Below are 24285 nucleotides of genomic sequence, written 5' to 3' on the forward strand. Positions count from 1 at the left end.
CAGCAATCCAATTGAATAAATTTTACTTCACCTGACGAAAATTTGTTAAACTTTTTATTTTTTGCATCCCTATCAATTAATTTTTCACAACATGGCCACTTAACACGAAGAAAAAATTTGTAACGAGTTGTATATGAATTTAATCTTTTAGCCGAGTAGACGTCATTTCTGTGAGACAATCTCTACCCCTCATTTATAATAAATTGAAACCTAAAAATACCCGTTCTGTCATGAACAGAGGCTCTAGTAATGGAAAGATACTTGCTCGGTAAGTATAAATAAACACGGTAAAACCCAAATTGATGTCTAGGATCATAAATACCAAACAATATTTTAGCCCGTTATCGACGATCTGCTATTGAATAAAGACCTTACAATCTAATCATTGGTCTGACCACATCTATCTTTTTACTACTGCGCCTAAAAAGCTCGACTATAAATTTCATTACAAGTAAAACCGTCGTTCAAAGGCACAACTAGATATTTGTGACAAATAACTCTTGGTTTAATTCCATTTCGAATTCGTGAAAATGTTTTTGACAAATAAATTGGAAGCATAAAATAGGCATCGCTGATTCTCGCTGCAACGAGTCAAAAGTTATTCTCAGTCAAAGCAGTATCTCTATTTCATTCGAAATCGAAAAATGAAAAAAAAAAAGAACGAAAACGCATGGAGCGATAAGGGTGGTCGATTATCGTCACGAGTTATATATACGAGCTCAAGCGGTATTTGCAGTTGCCGCATCAGTGCAGCAGCAACAGCAACAGTGGCAGGGGGGAAGAAAGCAGCAGCAGCAGCAGCAGCAGCAGCAGAGCGCGACCCTGAACGAGACCGACGAAGTTGCGAGAAGGTCGAGCCGAGGGCCAAGCCAGACCTTCACCGAGACCCATTTGTGCTCGACGATGACATTGGCCCTGACGGCCAAAGTGCAGCCGCTAGACCTCGAGTCGCAGAAGGAAGGCGAGACGAGGCAGGCTGCACAAGTGAGCAGCGCGACGAGCCCCTTCCCCCATATACAGTTAGTCGCGGCGACGCGCGGCTCCACCAGGAGCCGGTGCTTGCTGCTGCGGGCTCGAGCTGCTGACGTCGCTGCTGCTAGGCTGCTGCAAGCAACCACCACCTCGGGGGGTGCGGGCGCAGGCGCGACTCCCGAGCCGAGACGACGCGGGAGCCTGCGCACTGGTGGCCCCGGATCAGGCCGGCGAGTCCGCGGCCGCGTGGCCGCCACCGCTGCCAGCAGAAGCCAGCTTCGTCAGCCCTCGAGCGCTGCTGCTCACTGCTCTCCTTAACGCGCGATCCGTGCACACACTTATGTTGATACGCGATACAAGAGCCGTCGTCGACGTTCGCCAAAGTCCGCGCTTCGCGCGCGCCGTGCCAGACGCTCTCATCTGCTTCGGAACGAACGAAAAACAGAAAATAAACATTTGATCGAATCGAAGGAAAATCGAAGTAAAGGTAAATAAGCATCGCTGAAGTCGAGCTAGCTCTCGTTGGAAGGCGCCAGCCCGGCTCGCGCTCAGCCCGATCACGATCGCCCGCCCGGCAGTGCGGGAGCATGGGAGTGGCCAGGCCACTAGCTGAAAGCATCCTTCGAGACGGAAGCAGCTTGCCCAGCGACGACGCCAACCGATCTCTGCAGATCATCACCGGTGAGTTGTGTTCAGCTTCTATTGACTTTTTCCACTCTCGCTTATATAAGATACGATCCGTATAGCTTTACAATTGTACGGCCGGCTTCTCTCGCTGCTTCGCTAACAGGTGTCCGTCGTCGGGCACGTGTCGGTTTATTTGCTCTTATTTCTTCTTCTTATTTCCTACCTTATTTGATTTACTGCTTTTTTTATCTTCACTTGTATAGAGTCTGACGTTTCGTATTCTACCGTTGTTACTTCGAAAATATAACTTTTATATAATTTTCGTAAAGTATTTTTATTTTCCCTTATTTTTTTTCAATAGATTTTAATCAGTTTTTATGAATCAATCTATTTTACATAAATTATTTCGAAAATAAAAACATTTAGGAAAAAAATTCTTTTGATGAATAATTATGATAATATTAATCTATAATATTTGAATTGGCATGAAATAGTAAATTGAAATGGTTTTTCATTGAGCAAGCGCTTTAAAAACATTTTTCAAGTTCGCAAATAATTATTTCTTTATCACGTTGAATTTATTAGTTTAAGAGAAGGAATTCAGATGATAAAACTCGAATCTTTTATAAATATTTATTTCAACTTTTTCTATGTAGACATAAGGCACACAGTATTTCGTATGTTTAAGTTTGATGTTTACAGATGTTAAAAAAAGAGACAAAAATGAAACTTTGTGAGCTTTACATTATAGAATATGTATGTCATTTTATGTTCAATATTGATGTCAAACTAAGAATCGTACAAAAATTAAATAATATTAACTTTTTACCGAGGAAAATGAGAATTATTATTAGAATTTTATTCTTGAAATCTTTTGGTTGTTTATCGATTTCTCGGTCTTTCAAAAGATCCCTTTTTTATTCTTGCGCCTCTTGAAATACAATATGTAGCCGAAGAGTAAAATTAAATTCAGTAAAAATCAGTGTTAGTGAACTTAAAAGTGTAGCGTTACAAAAAAAACATCGTAAAAAAAAGCACCCAGAGTCGAGTAAAAAGAAACAAAATAAAAGTAAATAAATAAAGATTAAAGTGAAGTTGTACGAGGCAGTGCTCTCGTCGCATGCACTCAAAATAAATACAAAAGCGTTGCGAACGAACGAGTTTGCTTATGTGAGAGCAAGGGAAAAGCAGCAGCAATAGCAGTTGTGAAGTAAATGAATCGGGAAGAGGCAGAAAATCTAGAGAGAGAGAGAGAGAGAGGAGCTCGCGGGAGAGAAACAATGAGCGCGCGTTCGTCCTTGGCCCCTCGTGTACCTTTCACGGGCACGGGTAATATAGCGCGTATACACGTATATATAATGCGATGTCGATATGTATATACTAGCGACCCCGTCGTGGCTTCGCCCACGTTCAATTTTTTCAACAAATTCGACTGCTTAAAAGATCTTAAACAGGCCACGTGAAGTGCGTAGTAGGAAATGTATAAGTTGAGTCCACACACTTGTAAAACTCGAATAGCGATAATAACACATGTACACATCAAATACAATGTATTCCGATTCACCGCGTGTAAAAAAAACAACTGCTTTCGGTCTTTTTTATAACCATTAACCGGGCAAGGGGCGAGCGAGCGCGCAAAGTGGTAAAATACGAAAAAAATTCTGAACTCAAAAATAAATAAGCAAATAATGGTTTTAAAATGATAGAAACCTGCGCAGTGGTACAATGAATACGTGGTAAAAATTTCAAGCCGATTGGACAAATAGTTTTTGAGATCATAAAGGACAAACAGACACCAACTTCGCTTTATATATATAGATAGGCTCATCGGCTCGCGCCGGCAAGGGAAACTCCATGAGTTATTCGTCAATGTCGACACACTCTCTCTCTTTCTCTCAACTCGAAGCTACGCAGCAGTTTTATTTTTTATTTTTTTTTGCTATGACGGGTGGCTGCTGCTGCTGCTTGCTCTCGCCGCTAATAGAGCCGACCCAAACGCCCAGGCTAAATTTCCGCAATGGCTCGTATTATATGCGTGCGTACTACGCAGGGCCTTGAGCAGTGGTAGTAGCAATCGTTGAACGGTATATAAGCATACTTCTTAGGTCGCGCGCGCGTGAAGCTCCGTCGCTGCCACACTGCAGCCACACGTCTGCGTATACATACACAAGGATACTTACATACGCTCGCGCGTAAGGGTAGCCATAATAATAAGCTGAACGAGCAACAGCCACAGCTATATGTATAATAGGTGTACGCGCATCGCGAATCGTGCTTATACATGTGCGTGTCACGGCCGAGACCTCAAAGCGAAATATGCGTTCGGCGTCGGCGGTGGCGTACGTTTCCCTACGTAATGCGACGACAGCAGTGAGCGGCCGAACGCGTATCCGCGCACGCACCCCCTTTCGAGGCGTACTGTATAGTAGCGTGCGAGACTGATACGCATACGACGCGCTGACGACACACGCACCCTTGAGGCACGCGAAACTGCCACTCGTATATACTTATCAAATTATATGCGTATGCTCTCAGCTCGCGGCCCTGTAAGCTTTGCCCATTGCATCGTATACATGCACACGACACAAAGCCTTAGCCCCCCGAAGACGCGCAAAATTTATTTAAAACAAAGAGGGAAAAACGAAAGAGGAAAAAAGATCTGCTTCCCAGATGAATAGCGGCGTAGATATGTGGCTCGTGGCTTGCGTCACCGGCCACGACCATACGGTGCAGTGGTGGGTTGACTGCAGCCTGTGGGACGCGCGCCTGCAACGCATATAACGCCGAGGCCCTATTGTTTCCCCGGAGCACGCGTGTACGTGTGTGCGCGCGCGGAAGCAGCTCCATCTTCTCGGTATATATATCCAATTTAGCATTTTAATAAGAACATAAATATCCTTGCCATTTTTTCTTTGCTATTTTTAAGCATTCCTCGATTTTCCCGCACGTGCATCGATGCGCAACGAGAGAGAGAGCCTCCTTTATAATAGTATATGGGATTCATTAATTTAACCTCTCTCTCTCTCCCTCTTTCCCTCTCTTTCGATGCTTCTCTCTCTCTCTCTCGTATACCTTGTTTGCTCGGCAATGCGTGTGCAGGCATTCGCGCGTATATAGTAGTGAATAATAAGGCAATTTATGAGTTTAACCTACGAACAACAAGTTTAGCTCTGTTTAATGAAAAGCCGATCGCTCTCGCGCGCTTTCTATCGCAACTACTTGGAATTGACATCGGCAAATTTTATCGGCCAATACTTTTACCGATTTCGAATTTTATTACGCCCATAAACACCAGGCCGGGGAAAAATATACCATTTTAATAAAATTTTATCGCTCGCCAAATTATAACTTTGAATAACGATTTTATATCGATGAAAAATTTTTAAAGTTTTAAATCTTTCACGATATACGGGTGTTGATATAAAGCGCGAGTAAAAAAGAGCCCGAAATTATCCAACTTTTGCTGTAACGGACGTCCAATTAATTCGCGAAGCTCATGAAAAAATGCATTAATAAAGAAAAGCTGCCCATAAAACCCGAGCAAATGTGTTATTAATAAAAATGTCAAATACGCGATGAGAATCTAAAATTAATCGTGCCGTTTGATAACAGCATATGACTGATTGTGGTTCTGTATTTAATCTCTCTCTCACACGCGCCGGGATGGTATCAGATAGTGAACATTTATGAAGTCAGTCACGTACTCGATCTTAATGGTTTTTTTTCCTCGTTATAACTCGTTTATTCATTGCATTATTGCTTTCCGTCGCTTTATATATATCGAGCACACATTACGTTTATCGCAAACAACAAATAATAATCGTTGCGATTTAATAATTCCGATGTCCTTGAATATAGGCAGAGAGTTGATCCTGCGACTGCTGCATGCTCTTGAGCGCTTTATTTCTTTTTGCGTTTCACTCTCTCTCTCCCCCACGATTCGTTTCTCGCATCATAACAGAGAATCCATACGCACTCGTCCTTAGCCCAGTTGTTGGCAACGACGCGTAATAGTTTAATCTCGCGACATAAGAAGAGAGGCAAAATCTTGGCCTTAATCAGCCGACGGGACACTTTGAGCGTCTATCGTTCTTCGATGCAGTCGTAAGAGTCGCGGCGCTTTGAAACGACAACGTTATGCATAATGAGCGACGGGGTACTACGACGCTAGCTCTCTCAACGAGAGGGCTAGATCGAGGTCACGGATACGGAGCATTTGAGCTCGGCATCCGCTTTATTTAAGCAGACTGTCCACAATAAACATCCGAATCAAGTGAGGCGCGATCTTATATTGAGACATTAAGCTGCTCGAAGCCGCCGAGTTATGGGCGTGCACATAGCTGTTGGCAAGTTTTCGGTTTATATGTATATACAGCGGTCTGGCTCGAGCGCGTGGCCAAGATACTCCTCGAAAACTAAGCTCGTTAACTTAGCTCGTGAGCCTCTGGGATTGTCCTAATTGTTGTAACGCGTGCTGCACTTTGCCTATAGTCGGGAGAGGCGGGGCAATTCATATTATTATTTTCTCGCCACTTTTCTCTCGAGCGCGTGCGGAAGATCTCCCAGCAAACTCATCATGCAGACGCGTCTCGAGGCAAGGATTCTCGAGTCGATGCCGCCATTCTTGAAATTGGAAAAAGCTTACACAAACAAATAGATTTAAACGCGTGAATAAATCTACCCTCGCTTGCACACGACTTGCTACTTTCGTAGTACTCGCCAGGCGAGGGGATTTGCATGCCTCAAGTTGGATTTAACTTTCAAATTCAAAATATTAAAGTCATAATAGAAGTTGTATTCGCCCTAATCAATTCACCAGAAATGACGTGACTATCTTTTGAAAAACTTCCGTTTACGTGATACCTTGAGCATTTGCTAATTCGTTTTGAATGTCTCCTTGTAAAAATTCAAACTTCCCAAGTATTTCTTCAATAGTATTTAAATCGTTAAAGTTATCAAGGAATTGTGTCGTTGATTATATAAAGCTTTTCTTCATGGCAATGATGGAAATTCAGCTGACAATAAACAACTTGAATTAATTGAAATATTATTATTATTCATTTTCAGATATCCAATTTAGTCAACTTGCACAGTTTAACGATTCTCCGGTGAATTATGAGCCGTAAATTCATTATTTGGCAATGGTTATTTTTCACCTTTGTCAATATAATTAATAAAGTAGAATTATCCGTATTTGAATTATTGATTAATAAATAAGTGAAATCAGAGAAATAATGAATTTATTACTTTTTATAAAAATGCTATTAGTCAAGCTTAAAAAGTACAATCGATATACAGCTAAAATCGATGATCGATAATCGAAAAAACGAAGTAGACGAAAAGAATGGAAAGGGGGACAACAAGAAGCAGAAGAGTAGAAAATAAATCACTCACAATGGCATTCGTACTCGCAGTATCCTCCAGTGCTCTCGTCGTTGCTTTCTTTCGAGTGGTCAGTACAAGATTCACTGTTCATTGAAATGCAGCCGTCTCTGCTTTCGCTGCTATCGGTGGATTGCTGCTGGTCGACCTGCTCATGATGTAGAAGCAGAGATTCGCAGTAATCAAAGTCGAGCTGCAGGGAGCCCTCCTGCTTCATTCTACGTACCGACTCGAGGATCGAGCTCAAGCTCTCGTTGTAATCGGGCTCGAACATCTTGGCCTCTGCGTTTTCTCGCATCAGAAACTCCGCCTGCAAAAGTCCACGAAATAATGCAGCCGCATCATAATTGCTTCCTCGCTCTGACGCGCAAAGACAACTACGCACATCTATTCTAGAGGCTAAATCAACTTTATATTCCACGAAACAAGTCGCTTATCAAACTATACGAATTCACCACAAAACCAGTCGAGCTTTTCTTCGCGCATGCAAATTCTGACAGCATGCAGGAGATTGAGTGAAGTTTACTGGAGGGGTTTTCCAAAAAGTTTTAGAATCTAGCGCTAAGCTTTCATTACGGCTCTTATAAAACTGGAAAATATTCAGCAAAAAACGTCGAAGGAAAGATTACAAAAAATTCTTCTAAAAGAATGTTTGAAAACTTTTGAAAATCTTTTTTGTCAGATTTCTGAAAAGTTTCTCGTAAAAATTTCAAAAAGGACGAGACTCTCCGAATTACTGAGCCGAAATACTTTACTTGAACGAAAATGTAAATATCGAGTACTGCTCGTCGAATCGGTAACTTGTTAGATACTCTTATGTCAACCACTTGTGGTTGTAGATTAAACACGAACGCTCAAGTTGTAAGAGACACACACGCCCGCGAACCTTCGAATTTCTTCCATGAGATTCGAGTAAAGTTTCAATGTAATTAATAAATCTTCAAATAGCGTGACTATCATTTAAAACTTTCTGCTAACTCAAACTGTTTGAAAGATAATGAGTAACATTACTTGCAAACGTTTAAAAAATTTATCGTAATAAAAAAAAATCCTTTAGGACACAGTAAAAACAGTAATCTTTTCTATAAAATTCTGTAGCATTGTAAACTTGCAAATTAAAATTTTTCTTGGAGCTTTTATTGAAAGCTTTCACGCTGAATGGAAAGACCCTATGGATAGATGCATCAAATTTCACACAAATTCTCGCGCGTCGATGTAATAGCGATGCACAAGGATTCCAGGCATTCGTAGAAAAAAAATGATGGATTAAAATGAAAGCTATTCGTGGTAAAAAAGGGAAAAATCATTTTTACATCGTATTAACGCGGTGAAATGACGAGGCGATCGAGTGAGAAAAGGAGTCGTCTATTATTAGAGCCGACACTCGTACATCGGGGCTGCTCTTTGTATTCGCTCGTGGCAGTGGCACAAGTCTTTTATCACGATGATCCGGTGCGCGCTGTGAGAAGCGGCGGCCGTGTTTTCCGCGAAAAGAGGGAAAAAAAGGATGGAAAATATCGCTCGGCAGACTTTTCTCGTGATTCTCGCGCGTGTCTGCGACCTGCGCTAAATAGTCAACAAACTTTCCGTTCGTTGAGTTTTCCTCTGTGTGTGTGGGTGTGTGTTTGTGACTCGTGATAAAGTGAGCGGTCGGCGACAGCGTCCATGCAGCTGCATCAGAGCATATTATGAAAAAAAAAACTCTATTCCCGTGGCCGACTTTTTTATTATTATTCCACGCGTCTTGATCTGTCTTTGTCTCGTGCTTTCTCGCGCAACGAGGGTGCTCCGTTGCACACGCATAGGCATTCGCAGCCGCGATCGTTCCAAATAGCTCGGCTGCCAGAGCTTGGCGCAGGATAATCGCCACCGCCGCGCCGTCTGGGCTCAAATAGACGACGACGCCGCTTCGTGCGTTTATTATTGTGCAGGACGAAGCTGTATCCTATGAGAGTGCGTATTTTATGCACTACACAACGAGCGCGTACAGGACCCACGCTCTCAACTGTCCCGGGCTTCGAGGGCACGCGCGACGTTTTGACGTTGAAGTTTCATCGTCACGGGCAACTAACTGTATACACTGACTTTTATTCCGCGCACAAGTATTGTTTCGAACCTTGACACGCTTCAACGCCTCCTTTAATAAATGTGGCTATCCTGTAAATGTGTATGAATGATATTCTCGGCGGCTATTATTCTCCCTTCGCTACAAGTAACCTCGTTTACTCGACATTCATGTCAAAATTCACCAATGCGCCACAACTGTTACGCGACATCGCTACAACTCGTATCGCGTTTCCAAGTTCACAGAGCGAAAGAAAAATTATTTATTCCTGCGAGACTTTACCTCGTGATTGAAATGTATGATTTAAGCTCGCTTTGAATCAGGCTTGTTGCGCGATAATAATTAAGAGCACGTGAACCCGTCTAATATCTTACTGTCTGCGCATATTTCCGACGCAAATTCAATCTGCTAGGAAGTTTCATTCAAGACCACTAACTATCTTGCATTTAAACTCCATCTCTGCACGTGCTGTAGCTGTTCGCAATAATTTCCATTCGAGGGAAGAGATATTCAAACGGGTATAGCTAATACGGATATACCTACTTAAATCTCGACGACTGCTCGAGCACATCGATTTGTTTTTCAACTTGATATGCGATAGTCCACTTTTGAAAAATCTTACGGTATTAACTGCAACATCTGCTTATACCTGCATGAATTTCGTTTTCAACTCCTCTTATTTTCTGCTGAGTGGCCACTGTGTAGAAATTCGAGCATAATTCTAATGTTAAGCTCTAGCTAATGTAGGTCTGACTAAAAACGACCATAACTACTCATATCCGTCTAAACGCAATAAATCTGTATAATCTTTTTTTTTATTTTTTTTAATTCGTTTAAATCATGCTTTGAGTACTTTTATTTAATAAAAATTTTATAAATCTTCAAGTCCTTTTTATTATAATAGTCTGATAGAATTTTTAATCTTTTTGAAAAATAATTAGCTCGCAATTTAAATTGTATATTGATTTATTTGAAGATGAACTAAATTATTTCGATAAAGTAACAGGCGAGCTCTTTAAAAAGCGAATTGATATTTTGAAGGTTTTCAGATATTTTTATAATATTGCAACATAATTCATGTTAGAGGTTTATCGATTCGTCATATTTTCGAAACCATACGATATGAAAACGCGAATAGAACTTGAAATAACATCTATTTACAGGATTTATAATGAATAAAAAAGGTGACTTACCAAAAAATCGACAGGGTCATCAGGACGTAATTTAGCAACTTTGACAAGACCCTGAGTTATGGTCGGAAAAACATTTTTAATGAGATATTGACGAAGTGGTTCAGCCTCAATATTCAAGCGCTCTTCCTCTTCTCTCTTTAGTTGTTCTGACAGTTGAGTCTATCGTTAGGTAAAAACAATTTTTTTGGTAAAAGGTTGTAATAAAGATACGGCGTAATTGATATTTAATCGTTTTAAAAAGTCAGTATTTACCCAATCTTTCATTTTTCTGACACTTTCGCGATGAAGCTCAGTTTCTCTTTGTCTGAGTTGTTCGTTTATCAGGCTTTGTTGTGCCAAAATTTCAGCATCTTCCTGTCGTTTTTTTTCTGCCTCTTCTTCTGGATTTAAACCTGAAAATTTTAATTATGTTTCAATCGTTCCAGCGTTGGTGGATATTTTCAAAATATTTCGAACATTCGATACAAAAATAAAATAAATCAATGTTTCTAAGTGAACTTTTAATAAATCAATTTACCATAATCACACGCTTGTCCGATACAGTCACGGAAAAATTGAAGAGATACCTGCATTGGAAGACTAGGATTTTTTTCTATATCTAAGATTATTGGATAAATTTCGAGCTCTTCAAAGACATCTAGAGGAGTATTATCGTCCGTGTTTCTTTCACTATAGAAAATAATGAAAAAAGAATTGTTCACGTCAATACTTGTGAAAATCAAGAATTCAATAAATTTTTTTGATTTTTCATAAACTTCAAAACATTTCATTGCTTGTTGAGTTATACCAATTCTTTTATAGCGTACCTATAAATTTGCAATCTCTCGACTATAGTTTTCTCGTCGTGAAGCAAACTTAGTGCCACATTCTCTGGTAAAGAAGATATGCGATTTATCAAAAATTTTTCGCTTGCAACAATCGAAAACACTTTATCAGGTAGAATTGAATCGAACTCGTCGAAGCTATTCAAAATCGAGATATCTTCTTCTTCGTGGTCTTCTTCATTTTCCAATCCATCATCCGGTAGAAAGAGGAGTCGTGCTTGTTCTATAGTTTCAGGATATCCGTCTATGATGTAACCTTGGTTTTTACACTCGTTTGAGCTTAATTTACGTCGAAAAATTCTAAAATACGATAGCACAATTTGAATAAAATATAGAATTTCATTGAATAATTTAAAAAAGAAAAGCTAGCAAAGAGTTAACTTTGAAAGTAAATAATCATCGAGCTGGTTGTTATTTTGAAGGGCATCTTGGATTTCATGTAGCAAAAGTTCCGCTTTTTCTAAGTCATCAGCTATAAGCGAGCTCTGGCTGCCACTGGTTTCCTCAATTTCATCTTCATTCTCCTCCTCATTTTCTTGGCAGGCCAGCTTGGCTTCTTCTATTTGAGCCATCTAAATGATGTTTCGTTGTGGTAAAACAAAAAAAATATCAAATCAGCTAATCAAGCGACGTAAAACAAGAATCACATGGATAAACGGAACAATTAGCTCTGATAATTTTGATCCTAGGTTTAATGAAACTAACATGAACGTACTAATTGCTGAATCGTGTCTGGTACGAGGCTCTCGAGAGCGATATAATGAAGCCGATAATATTTAGCGAGCTGGCGCGCAATGATTGTTTTGCCGGAGGCAGGTGGTCCAAGGACGATCAGCCGACGGGGTCGCAAATTTCTCGCTATTCGATACTCGCGCACGATGTCTTGGATGTTTCGGTGGAAGCTCAATTCCGATTGCCATTGGATGCGCTCTTTCAAAGCCGATAGGTGGCCACCGGGCTCGATGTCGAGGTGGAGGCTCGCGAGGTCGACAATTCGTTGCGTCAGCTCGGCATGCAAGAGAGGAGCCTTCTCCTTCGACACGGGCATCACTCGTCCCGTGCCGAGGTTTTTGCTGATTGCCTATGAATATTGCAATGACACAGTCTTAGCTCATGAATTATTCGTGGCCCGATGCTCGCTCTTCGTCACTCTTAACTTTTTCCTTCTCCCTTTTCTCTTTATCTCCTCTATTTTTCTCTTTCTTTCATTATTTTATTGTAAACTTTGTCTCGCGAGAGATCGTGGGCGGAATACGGGCGAATGTCTTACTTTTATTATTTTATCCTGCCGAGTGGGACGTGCATCCACGGCGACGATGTAGCAGCTGCTTTTCGGCCACTCTCGTATGACTCCGCATACAGTGCTGTGTGAATTAAAGGGGGGAAAATCATTATTTTCTATTATATCACATGACGCATGGATATTACAATGACCTAATATTCCTCGCGCTAATGAGCGGCTATATACGCCAGAGAGATTTATACATGTGCCATAATCCTTCATTATAATGCTCGCGATGACTCGAAATAGAAATTCAGACTGTAACGATGGTATCTTATAAATTGAAGTGCATTAAACGGAAATATATTCAAAATTGTATTATTTTGAACTCGCATAATTTTAAACAAATTTGAAAACCAGTGAACAAGCCGTGAGCGTTTGACTTTCAGACCGTAATATTACAAATTTATTCTGCATAAAAAACACAATTAGTTTACGCGATTTCAAGTAAAAGAAAATTAATTGAAACGTTTTACGATGATAATTAATGTTTTGGATTTTACGCATATCATATCATATTTCCAGTTTTTACTTTTACAACCATTTCGGCTTTTAGCTTGTCAAATAAATGAGAAATATATGCTCAAAAATAAACCTACGTGGCCAAATTGCGCACATGCAGCAGCGGTAGAAGATTGTTGCCTGGCTCTATTACAGGAAGTCGAGCTTCGTTGCACCAGGCCATTTTGAAAGCATAGTGCAGCGTGGATTCCTCCTCGCCGAACGTTATGCCGCAACATATAACGAGGACGCGCAATTTACGCGCTACATCTGGGACTTGCTTGGCCAGTCCACAAACTCTGCGTTCCAGATCCAAGTGAGCTTTGAAATTCGGATGTGCTCGGCGTTTTCGGTAATCAGCCTCGGTGAACGCTTGCCCGTTGGCCTTGGGTTTCGTGCGTGCCCAACTCATGACGCTCGAAATCAGTATGAAGCGTCGAATTGGTTCCGTTTTTTCGAAACTTCGAGGGCAGCTTCGTTGCTTGTTGTCCAAATGTTGTACCATTTCTGTGTATCAAATTTGATCGATACAGGAATTAAACTTGTCAAAACGAACCTAATGAAAATGGACGTTTTTAAAAATTACCATCGAAGAGCCACTGGGTTCTTTCAACTTCGGTATCATTTTGACTGATATCGCATACGACGTAGCCGCATGCTAAAATTTCCGATACAAAGGTTTCTTTGTTCTCTCCTGCCGACTCAATTATTCGTACGTTTCCACAAAAATGATCCTAAAATCGAAATACGCACGAGCTTAACATGATTTTTTAAAGAAGCTTTACCTTTTCGATATGTTCTACTTTAGCTTTGATACCCTCAAAGTAAACATATTTGATTTAAAAACGTTGTGCGTTACCTAGAAGAATAACTTGAAAAGCTTTGCGTTGACTTCGCATGCAATGGGGTTTCCTTTGATGTATATATTTCTTCGAAATGCAATACTAAATGGATATTTTTATGAAATTTCGTCATTTACGATCGACTTTGAATGACAGTTTTGCCGCTAGAATAATCTCGAAGGGAGTCGAAAAAGTGCAAGCCTACCATTGGCAACGCCAAATGTTTCAATCTCAATGCACACTTTCCTTGATTTCTTCGGGGTAAATGAAACGATGAACACGCACTTTACTCTCGAGTCATCGATCAAATTTACTAGTAAGAAAAGTCTGGTCAAAACGGGTGGGAGTGCTGCTGGTGGGAAAAATCCAGCTCTCGGGAAATTACGTCCACTTTAGCATCAGCACTAAACAAAGAAGACTCATTAATTTCGCGCTGGGCGCACTGGCTTGTCGCTTTAATCAAGGTAAAAGGACTAGCGCGCTCAGTGCTGCTCGCTACCAAAGAACTGCACCGTAGGAAGTGTAGTAGTAGCGCTGTGTTATTACAGCAAACGCACTCGGCGTGTGCCCACGCGAACCTAGCAAATAAACTCCCAACGGTAAGGGAGAGCGAGAGAGAGAGAGAGAGAGAGAGAGAGAACGAGAGCCTACACAGCAGTAGCAGCAACAGAAGCAGCAGCAGAGAGGAGAAAGGACAAAAGTGCACGGAGCATAGTCTCAAACCTCATAGGTATCCGATGCCGTGGCAATCAGCTCGAATTTCTTTGGTCCCTTCCAGCGGTTGTTGCCGGGCTCCCTTGTTGTCGTTGCAACGCTATGGCTGCGTTCGAGTGTTGCCTCTTTGTCTTCTTCTTCTTCTTCCTCTTCTTGGATCTGCTCCTCCTCCTCCTCCTCGCACTCCTCTTGGCTTTGCCGTTGTTCCGCTGCCTCCCCGGAGCCAGAGCTCGAGTTCCCGTCGAATGATTCTCCATTATGCACTTCTTCCTCGAGCAAGAGCTGCAAACAGCCAACAACAAGGAAATATTACCTTTCATTCAATTTCGTCGAGGCGTGAGCTTTTTTCTTCTCTCATTTCTTTTTTCCAACTTAGTTGAATAATAGATCATTTTGACCTAACTGATAAATCGCAGGCCAATTTTTTTCTTCGAGTCTGCGGAATCGTAACCTCTAAAGAGTTCCTCAGAAAATAAATAAAAAGTTATATAAGGGGTTAAAAGAAAGGTACAACTGGGGAAACGTATGTGCGTTAATGTAATTAAAGAGCAGGTGCTTAGCCTTGGAACAAATGCTTACAAGCACATAAAGAAACTTGTGACTTTTGAAAGACGAAGACCAACTTGCTCAAAGATCATTCGTTATGAGTCGAATAAATTTCGTAATAGCAATTTCACCGGTTCTAATTAAGAAAATTACGTTGACGATGTTAGGCATCTAATGAGCTAATCAAAGTTCGCAAGTTTACCTTAGCGAGTTGCTTGGCGTGATAACTATCCACGTGATTTATAAAGACACGATGGGGGATAAAATTTCTGATCGAGCCGCTGCCGCCGATCGACGAGGCCTTGAAACTTTCGTTATCGGACATCGTCCAAGAACAAGGATAAACAGGCTTCTTTGTTATGCTTCTCTCGCTGCTTTTCTTAGCCTCGGTTCATTGCGCTCGTAAGCGAGTATCGCTAGTAATGCTGCTTTTCCGATAATGCATTTGAGATTGCAATATTATCGATCTGGAAACTGTGTGGTTGGAGTCGAACTATCGATTATCGAATGATGTATCGAAACTCACGAGACGCGCGACGAATGTCTCCGGTCTCTACGAGAAAACTGGCGAGATTGCATGGGATTATGAAATCTATATGATAGCTGTTGCCTGTTGACTTTGAGCTTTAAAAGGCTTTGAGGAAACAACAATCCTAACAATGAAACTTAGAAAGTTTTAGGCCCGCTCCAAACTTAATACTAATCTTTGTTTTCTTGATATTACGAAATTGAAGTAGTTTGGAAATTAATTTATAAATTATTTTGATTTCATTTTATTTCTTTCCGTTTTTCTAACCTCTTTTCATCGAGATCATTGATTACATTTCCTGATATAAAAGCTCAAAATAGTCTGATGACTAAAAATTAAAAATGTTAAATGTTTTCAATTACATTATCACAATTTGGCAATATTATTGTTTTAATTTTGTTACAAATATTAAACAACACATTTTTAATAATTTAAAAATAACCATTTCATTGTTTTAAAAAATGTAGACTTATTTTCAACCACTTTGAATTCGATAAGATTTCAAGTTTCCACCACTAGATGGCAAGTACCTTTATCTGCGAATCTGCAAGTGGCAAAGTTGAAATAATTGTATAAATCAAAGAATGGTCTTGAAAACGTTGTTCTTTGTCAGTTTAGTTAGAACCTAAAAAAGTTCTAAGCCTCACAGCAGATTTTTGAAAATAACATAGCAAAAAAACCTCGCACTTTTGGTCAGTAGAAGCCCAGTTGTAATGGCTCTTTTATGTCCAAGGTATTTAATATTTAACCATAAATGTTTGGGCATTTCTACCAGGGTTACGATATGTTTTTTATACTTATTGGCAAAAGAAAGATATTCGGCATTAAAAATATCAAAATTCTAATCATCTTTTGAAATATCTCTTTTACAAATTTGAACGTATCATTTTTCAACCCTCATAAAGTATACTGAAATTTCTCAAAAAGGAGAGATATTTTATTTGATATTTTTTCGTGCATTCTGTTTGTTACAATATCCTTTTGAGAAAAAAAACCCATCAAACGATACTTTATAACGAATTTATGCTCACAAACATGAGCCGAGTTAATTTTTATTATTAACACGCGACGATATGCTCGAAAGTTGGGATATAAAGCGCATGTACCGAATTAAAAAATGTCGCTTCTCTTTCTCTGCCGTGCACGAAAAGAAATGCGTAAATAAAATGCGATGCGCGAAACGACGGGAGAAAAGTATGTGTATATGCGCGTGAGTGTGTGTTCAGCTCATGACCTTGCCGCGGCATATACAAGTTTTCTAATGCAGCTATCCGCGTGCAGCTCAGAAATCCCCTAGCTTTATATTTTTGCCTCCCCGTGCAAGTGGTATAGGCCGAGCCAGGCAAGTACACACACATACAGACGCAGACAGACACACATACACTTATATAGCATGGCTATGCCGATACGACGACTGATACATCTGTTACTACTGCTATAGCCATTGCTGCGTGCACGCGAGTACACGCGCATCGTCGTTTGCAAGGGATTACAGGGTCAGGGTCACTAGCCAGACCAGCTATCTGCCGCGCGGAGCGGGGTATGTATCCGTATACCTACACGTACGTATTTGCACGAGAGGGAAAAAAAAGCTACCAAGTATATGGACTAACGAGTGGTGCACACCCATATATTGTGTTCCGTGTGCAGCAGCAGCAACAGCTATACATACATATACGCAGCCGAGCCATCGGAAACAACCATCTGTACACGGACAAAGAGTTTGAGGCAATATTTGACTGATTTGTTTTACGACATGGTCGGCTGCATACGATTTTCCCCTGCCTCCTATATATGTGTTTGTTCGACGTTACGCACGATCGTCGTTTTACATTGATTGAAAAATCGATCAACAACTTGTGGATGAACGTTGCGCATAAATTACTCGACACCGATACGCGTGCGATGAATATTTTAATTTGATGGCGCATCAAAATAATTGTCATGTCGCTCTATTAATTAATATATATACGCTACGCCAAACACTTAAATGAAACTCGATCGGGATGTAGTACACGTAGAACACAAATAATTAAGATTAAAAAAATATTGAGCAATTCAGTATAGAGATTTACACTTCTACTTTGACTATCATTTTAAAACTTTTGCGCTGCATTAAACTTTTGTACAATTCATTTCAATTTTGGAGGGAAATGTAATAAAAATACATAAATTTTTTCCGCGTAAAAAAGTTAATGATATTAAAAAAGTTTTATGTAACAAAAAAGTTCGAGATTTACGCTAAGAACAATGCAAATTATTTCAGAATTTTTCGAAGCATTTTTAAAATTTGAATAATTCTATTTTAGAATGTAATAATGGTAAATCTAATTTTCATTGTTCTATCTTCAGCGAGGGAAAACCGTTGTATAAGAAAAGTCGAGCAGTGCGATGTATTCAATTAAAAGCCCAAAAACACCTGATACTCTTATCGGTTCGGTTGATTGAGGTTTATAAACTATTTTTTCGCTCTCGATATCGGTGCGCGAGATGCCGTATCTCCACTAATGACACGAGCAAAGACAAAATTATCGCAACTGCAGATCGGAGACCCTTGCGACGGAGAAGTGCGTAAACTCAGCGCGTATTATAAGCAGCGGCGTTTCGCAGCTTCAGGGTCATTCACTCGCCATGGGAAATGCCCAGACTACTAAAGTTTCAGCCTTGTGCAGCTTAACATAAATTTATATAGTATCAGCAAGCATATATGCATTTATATACACGTATATAGCTGGTGCGTATGTACTATGAACGCGGCCAGGAAGGTACCACATCCTCTTACGCTCATGTAGCGTATATACTGGCTCTTTGAAGGACTTTTGTCCATCCTCCCTGTGAGATGCTTACGCGCAGTTCGACTATCGACTAACTTTAGCAAGTCTGAGAGAGAGAGAATGAAGAGTAGCCAAGGACTATCACGTACTAGATCGTTTCTCGATACTAACGCAAGTCGTCACGAACCCGCCGTTGTCATACGGTTATTATTATCTACGACATTGGTTGAGAATACCAACATAATGAAATTTGAGAAAAAAATGTGCGCATTCAGTCGTTTAGAATAATGCTCTTTTAAATCTGCAAACAATTATGCTTTTTGTTAAATATATTACGTACTTGAGATTGTATTTCAATCAAAAATATTGTTGATATCTTTCTTGGCAGGTCCTGATTACTACGCGAATTTAATTTTAAAAAAACATGCACAAAGGATGTATGTTAATTTTTCATCATGTGTGTTATTTAACCATCGAAGTGACATGAAAATGTCATGAAACTACGTTTCATTAATGAAACCAAGACAAATGAAGTTTGAAATTAGTAATTACTTTTCCAATAAGAATTTCCCTAACATAACAATAAACAAAATCACGAATACATGTTATCTAAAATTATCTTGGTCGAGGTGGTCTTTTCATTCTGTTGTCAATCATTACGTTACCAACCATATTCTCAACGTTGTGCATAAAAACTTGTATAATATAGTCGTTAGTTGGGAGAAGCACGTGCTAATTAATTAGATTTTTTATCCTTCAATTTTCTTTTATAATTTTTCAACGACGAGATAATTTATACCTTATTTTAAAATACCTGAACATCGCTTAGTTTTAATTATAATAATAGTAAAATTAAAAGTTAACAAGTAAGCAATAATTACTCTAAACTACTACTTATGAAAATCTACTTATAATATCCACAAATTCCTAATGAGAACATCATGGACAGTCAAAAGTCAACTTTTTTCAAGATATGAAACAACCCTGACTCTTATACGTTGAAACCAACATTAAAGTTTTTCATAATTGTTTTTTATATTAAAATTTAAAAGCATCAACCTAAATTAGTAACTATATTAAATTATTTTTCCAGTATATTCAAATACATTTGAAATGTTACTCGGTAAAATGTTTCAGTATCATTCTTCTTTTCACCTTTGTTTCATTAACTATTATTTCAATAGTTCGTTAAAGTTATTTCCTTTGCCTATGTATTCTTATTAAGTAAAAAAATGATAAAAATATATAATTTAAAAATAACAACCTGCAGCCACATATTTCTATACTAAAAATTGTATATTTTATCATAGAAAAAAATTTGATTGATGGTTGAAACAATTTTTCGTTTTTTTACAGGTGACGAGTGGTCGGAAAACTTTTCTTATCTATTATTGATAGGCGCTGGCGCGGCTCTAATGGCCATGGTGCTCCTCGCAGCAGTTAGTTTTCAGTGCTCAGCAACTTGGCGTTGGCTGCTAGGAATAGCAGGTCAGGATATTTCAGATGATATAGAAAGCGATCTTTCCCAGCAAAGCGCGATTCGCATTAGCCACTCATTACCCGACCTTCAGTCGGAACCCGTAACTCATGAATATGTGCAAGAACAAAAAGATAACAAAAAGGTAACTTACTCCTGTGATGCACATCTGCAAATAATTATTCAAATGAACGCAATTTGTAAAATCTTATGATTTAATTTAAAAAATAAAGGTTCTTCGCCAAACCACCTTACCTATCGTTCCGACGAGACATCAGAACTTTCAACGTCAACTGTCGCACCGACTTGACTTACCAAACGTCAAATTTAGTGTTTGCAGCTTGGAAAATCGAAGTGACTCGCGACTGGGACTCATCAAAGTGAGTATACATAAACAAGTTGAATAATAATATATATACAAAGAAAAACAGCTCGAAACTTATACATTTATTCACTTCATATGTATTTTATTCATGATTTATGTAATTATATTCACTTTACCACTTGTACACTCGAAGGTAAAGGTACTTGCCATCCAGTGGTAAAGAGTTGAATTAGTATCATCGTATTCAGTTTGGTTGAACATAAGTCTAAAATTTGACAATAATTAAATTGTTATTTTCAGAGAGAGTTTATTTCTCATTTTCAAATACAGTATATTATGTGTAATATTACCTTAAAGAATTACACTCTCATGTACACTTAATGTACACTCTCGTTACATAAATTAAAAAATAATAAATTTTGTTTTTTTCAGCCTGAACTTTACAAAAAAGATTTAACACGCCAAGAAAGTAACGAAAGCTCGAGTACTGGTGAGATGGAAACAGCTGGAAAACTTCATTTTGCACTTCGATATGACAAAGAAATAGAAGGTCTTGTTGTCAAGGTGAATACATGCTTCACTTGACGTGCATTTTAATAAAGCCTCGCGAAAACATTGATTTTGCACATCTAGTGGATGTGAAAGATTGTCCACGTGATTCGTAAACGAATTTAATTGAATATTCCAAACTTAATTAATCTCTAAACGTAATAAAGATTATACGAATCAATTCTGTTAGAGACAGTTTCGTCTATAAAGTATGACAAGCGATAGACTCATTGTGATCATGCAACTAATCGATGAGATATAATTATAACAGTTCGCTTATGAGATTAATAATAAGATACCCAAAGTCCTTTCCAAACCTTTTCAAAAATAATATTTTTCAAAATTCATAGTAATATTGTTCAATTTTTTGACAGGTTTTGGAAGCACGAGAATTGCCTATAAAAGATGTTTCTGGCAGCAGTGATCCATATGTTAAAGTTTATTTACTTCCTGATCGTAAAAAAAAATATCAAACAAAAGTTCATAGAAAAAATTTAAATCCGATTTTCAATGAAACTTTTATATTCAGGTAATTGGAATCGAAAAACAAATTAACTATCACCTATGACTATAAAAAATATTTTCTTCTAGTGTATCTCATGATGATTTGCGCGAAAGATATCTGCAGTTTTCTGTGTATGATTTCGATCGATTTTCCCGTCATGATTTGATAGGACAGGTCGTATTGCGGGATCTTACTGATTGTACTGACTTTAAACACGAGATCGAATATACGATGGATATAATGTGTGCAACACAGGCAAGTACACTAATTAAAAAATATATCAAAGCTTTATTATTCTTTGTTAACTTTTTAATATCTAATCGATAGGATTAAATTCAATTACAAAAATGTGGTCTAATATGTATTAATGATATTTTTTTTAGGATAAAGTCAATTTGGGAGAATTAATGCTTTCGCTGTGTTATTTACCAACTGCTGGTCGGTTAACGCTTACCGTCATAAAAGCTAGAAATCTCAAGAAAATGGATATAACGGGATCCTCAGGTTTGTTGATATTTTTTATACCCATTAATTTGAATTTTAAAATTTTTTAAATTATCTTTGTTAATATTTATGGCAATTTATATTACGACAAATTCTCGTAGAGCGCTATAGTAGATTACTACCTAAACGAAAGTAGCTGAGAATTGTCGGATAACATAGCTCTTTTTTAGCATTAATTTCCTATAAGTTTTCAAAATTATTTTACAAACAAAATGAATTATTTTTAAATAAAAACAATATTTTAATTAAAAACTAATTTACTTAAATTTTCTAGATCCGTACGTCAAAGTCTATTTGCTGTGCCAAGGAAAAAGAATCAAAAAGAAAAAAACGAGCGTGAAAAAAGGTTGTTTATCACCAGTATATAATGAGGCTCTTGTATTTGACGTTCCAGCTGAAAATGTTGAAGATGTTAGTTTAATAATAAAAGTTATTGATTACGACAGGTAAGATAACAAAAACTATCTTTACTTCATGTAACAGTAGAACAGAATCGTCATAAGATAAATAAATTCACTTTTTTGTATAGAATTGGATCAAATGAACTGATGGGATGCACAGCGATAGGTGCTAGTTTTATTGGAATCGGGCGCGATCACTGGCTAGAAATGCTGGACAATCCACGTAAACCAGTTGCCCAATGGTATACTCTAACAGAAACCATTGCTGGACATATTCCATCTGCTGAACAATTACCTATTAGTTTGAGTTGTTTGACGAGAAGGTAATATTAAATTATAAAAAAACTATTTAAAATTATATTTTTTAAGAAGAAGAATTAGTTAAAAAACGTTTCGCATATGCACAGATGAAGTTGCGACTATGATGCTAGGAATCCTCCTAACTGGAGTAGTTTTCGGCATGACGAAGATCGAAGGCGACAACGACCTCTCAGAAAACAGAATAGGGTCTATAAATAATTATCAAAAAAATGATTCAAATGGAAATGCTCAAAAACTAGTATTTATACTTACGGTCGTGAAAAATGAAATGTTAGTTAACAATTATCCACTATATTAACTAATATAAAAGAGGATGTGTGGTCAAAATTGTGACACAGACAATTACGTACAAATGATACTTGAAAAATACATTTAGTACGTAAAAAAAATATCGTTGCATTATCATTTAAAGTTATTTTAGGCACTAAATAACTCTTTATTTTTAAAGGTTCATGGGAATTTGAAATTAAAATAATTTTCATTCTATTTTTCAAAAGTTTTTTTCTTCCTTTCAATTGTATTTTTACAAACTTAACTGGTGGTTATATTTAGAGCAAACTATTTCAGTTCCATCTTCGAATCATCAACTTGAAATGAAAAAAGTATGCTTAAATGTTTGTGCAGGACGAACCGTCGGTTCATTTAACGAGTGCTGAAAACGAACACAAATAAAGAAAAAAATCAACACGCGAAGATACGGAAAAAATTGTACCTCAGTAAAAAATCAAAACTCTAGAGTTTTAAAAAATACAATAGGGAGGGGAAAAAACTACTTTCTGAAAATTGAAAACATTTATTAATTAATTTTAGGGTAACGATGAGACCTCAAGCTGCAATTGTAAATTCAATCTTCGAAATCAGATTAAAGTTAAAATCAAATTTGATTTCGCGCTCGTAAACATATTTTCCTCTATAAATAAACGTTTTAAATGTGTATACAAATACCAAAATTAACTTCAGATCAGAAAGTTTACAAAATTTTAAGTTAAAGATTTAGAATCATAAAAATTAAACTTAAACATAATATTGATTAATTAAGGGAAGTTTGATTTGAAAAAAAATGTAACCACCATGTTGCAATCAATTAAAATGTCCCTAGACCATAACAAGAGTTACGAAAAAATACATAAATCTTCATTTGAAAAGGAATCCGCTGGTCTGTAAATAAAAACTTCAAGAAACCAAGATTATGATGATATACTGGCGAATAGCGAAAGACGCTTAAAACAAAAAGTATTATAAAAATAATTATCATATAATAAAAAAAAATGTGTCTTATACGATATCATGTATACGATTGGTTGAATTACATTCAAAACATCCGAAACGGATTAAAACATTTAATAAAGGGGATACCGAAGTCATGGATAAATGAAAAATTTTACTGAGATGCTCATTGAATTTTTTATCCTAGCTTCGTCATCCCCTTATAAATCAAATTATGCCATCAGTAATCACAATATTTACACTTCTTCATAAATAAATCCGACATTAAATGTCTGTCAATGCGTTCATGAAAACAAATGGTTATAGTTTCATATCAGTGTAAATATTTAATCAAGCACTTAATTGTAGAAAACTTCTCGGAAATATGTAAATGCTACAATGATAAATCAAAATCTGTAACTTTTAATTTGTCTGTAATTTCTACCTCGTTAAGCAGTATAATTAATAAGGGTTTTTGGTTATTAAAAAAAATTGTTAAAAACATTAATACATATTTCAATAGTAATTTATTTGAATAATTTTTATGCACTATTTATTAAAGTTGTCATCAAAATAAAAACCATTGCTTTTTACATTTCTTTTGAGTAGTTCATAGAAAAAAGTATTTAACTGCTAATACAGGTTGAAATTATAGTTTAAGTCTAATAAAATCTAAAATAATCATATTCAAATAATAAAAAAACATTGTAATTTTAGATCTGTCAAAAAATCATATAATTTTTTTA

At 37.7% G+C, this 24285-nt stretch overlaps 1 protein-coding gene across 1 annotated transcript; it reads left to right on the plus strand.

Moving 5' to 3' along the window:
* The first annotated feature begins 1254 nt into the window (after positions 1-1254).
* On the plus strand, positions 1255-22748 carry LOC106650877 (synaptotagmin-10-like). Its single transcript, XM_014369126.2, has 10 exons — positions 1255-1653; positions 19608-19873; positions 19962-20108; positions 20486-20617; positions 20977-21131; positions 21194-21362; positions 21491-21611; positions 21886-22057; positions 22141-22335; positions 22420-22748. Exons 1-10 carry the CDS (start codon positions 1560-1562, stop codon positions 22421-22423), a joined length of 1455 nt encoding a protein of 484 aa, XP_014224612.1. The 5' UTR covers positions 1255-1559; the 3' UTR covers positions 22424-22748.
* The last annotated feature ends 1537 nt before the right edge of the window (positions 22749-24285 follow it).

The sequence above is a fragment of the Trichogramma pretiosum genome, unplaced genomic scaffold (assembly GCF_000599845.2).
Source record: "Trichogramma pretiosum strain Unisexual culture from Peru unplaced genomic scaffold, Tpre_2.0 scaffold3, whole genome shotgun sequence".
NCBI classification, from domain to species: domain Eukaryota; kingdom Metazoa; phylum Arthropoda; class Insecta; order Hymenoptera; family Trichogrammatidae; genus Trichogramma; species Trichogramma pretiosum.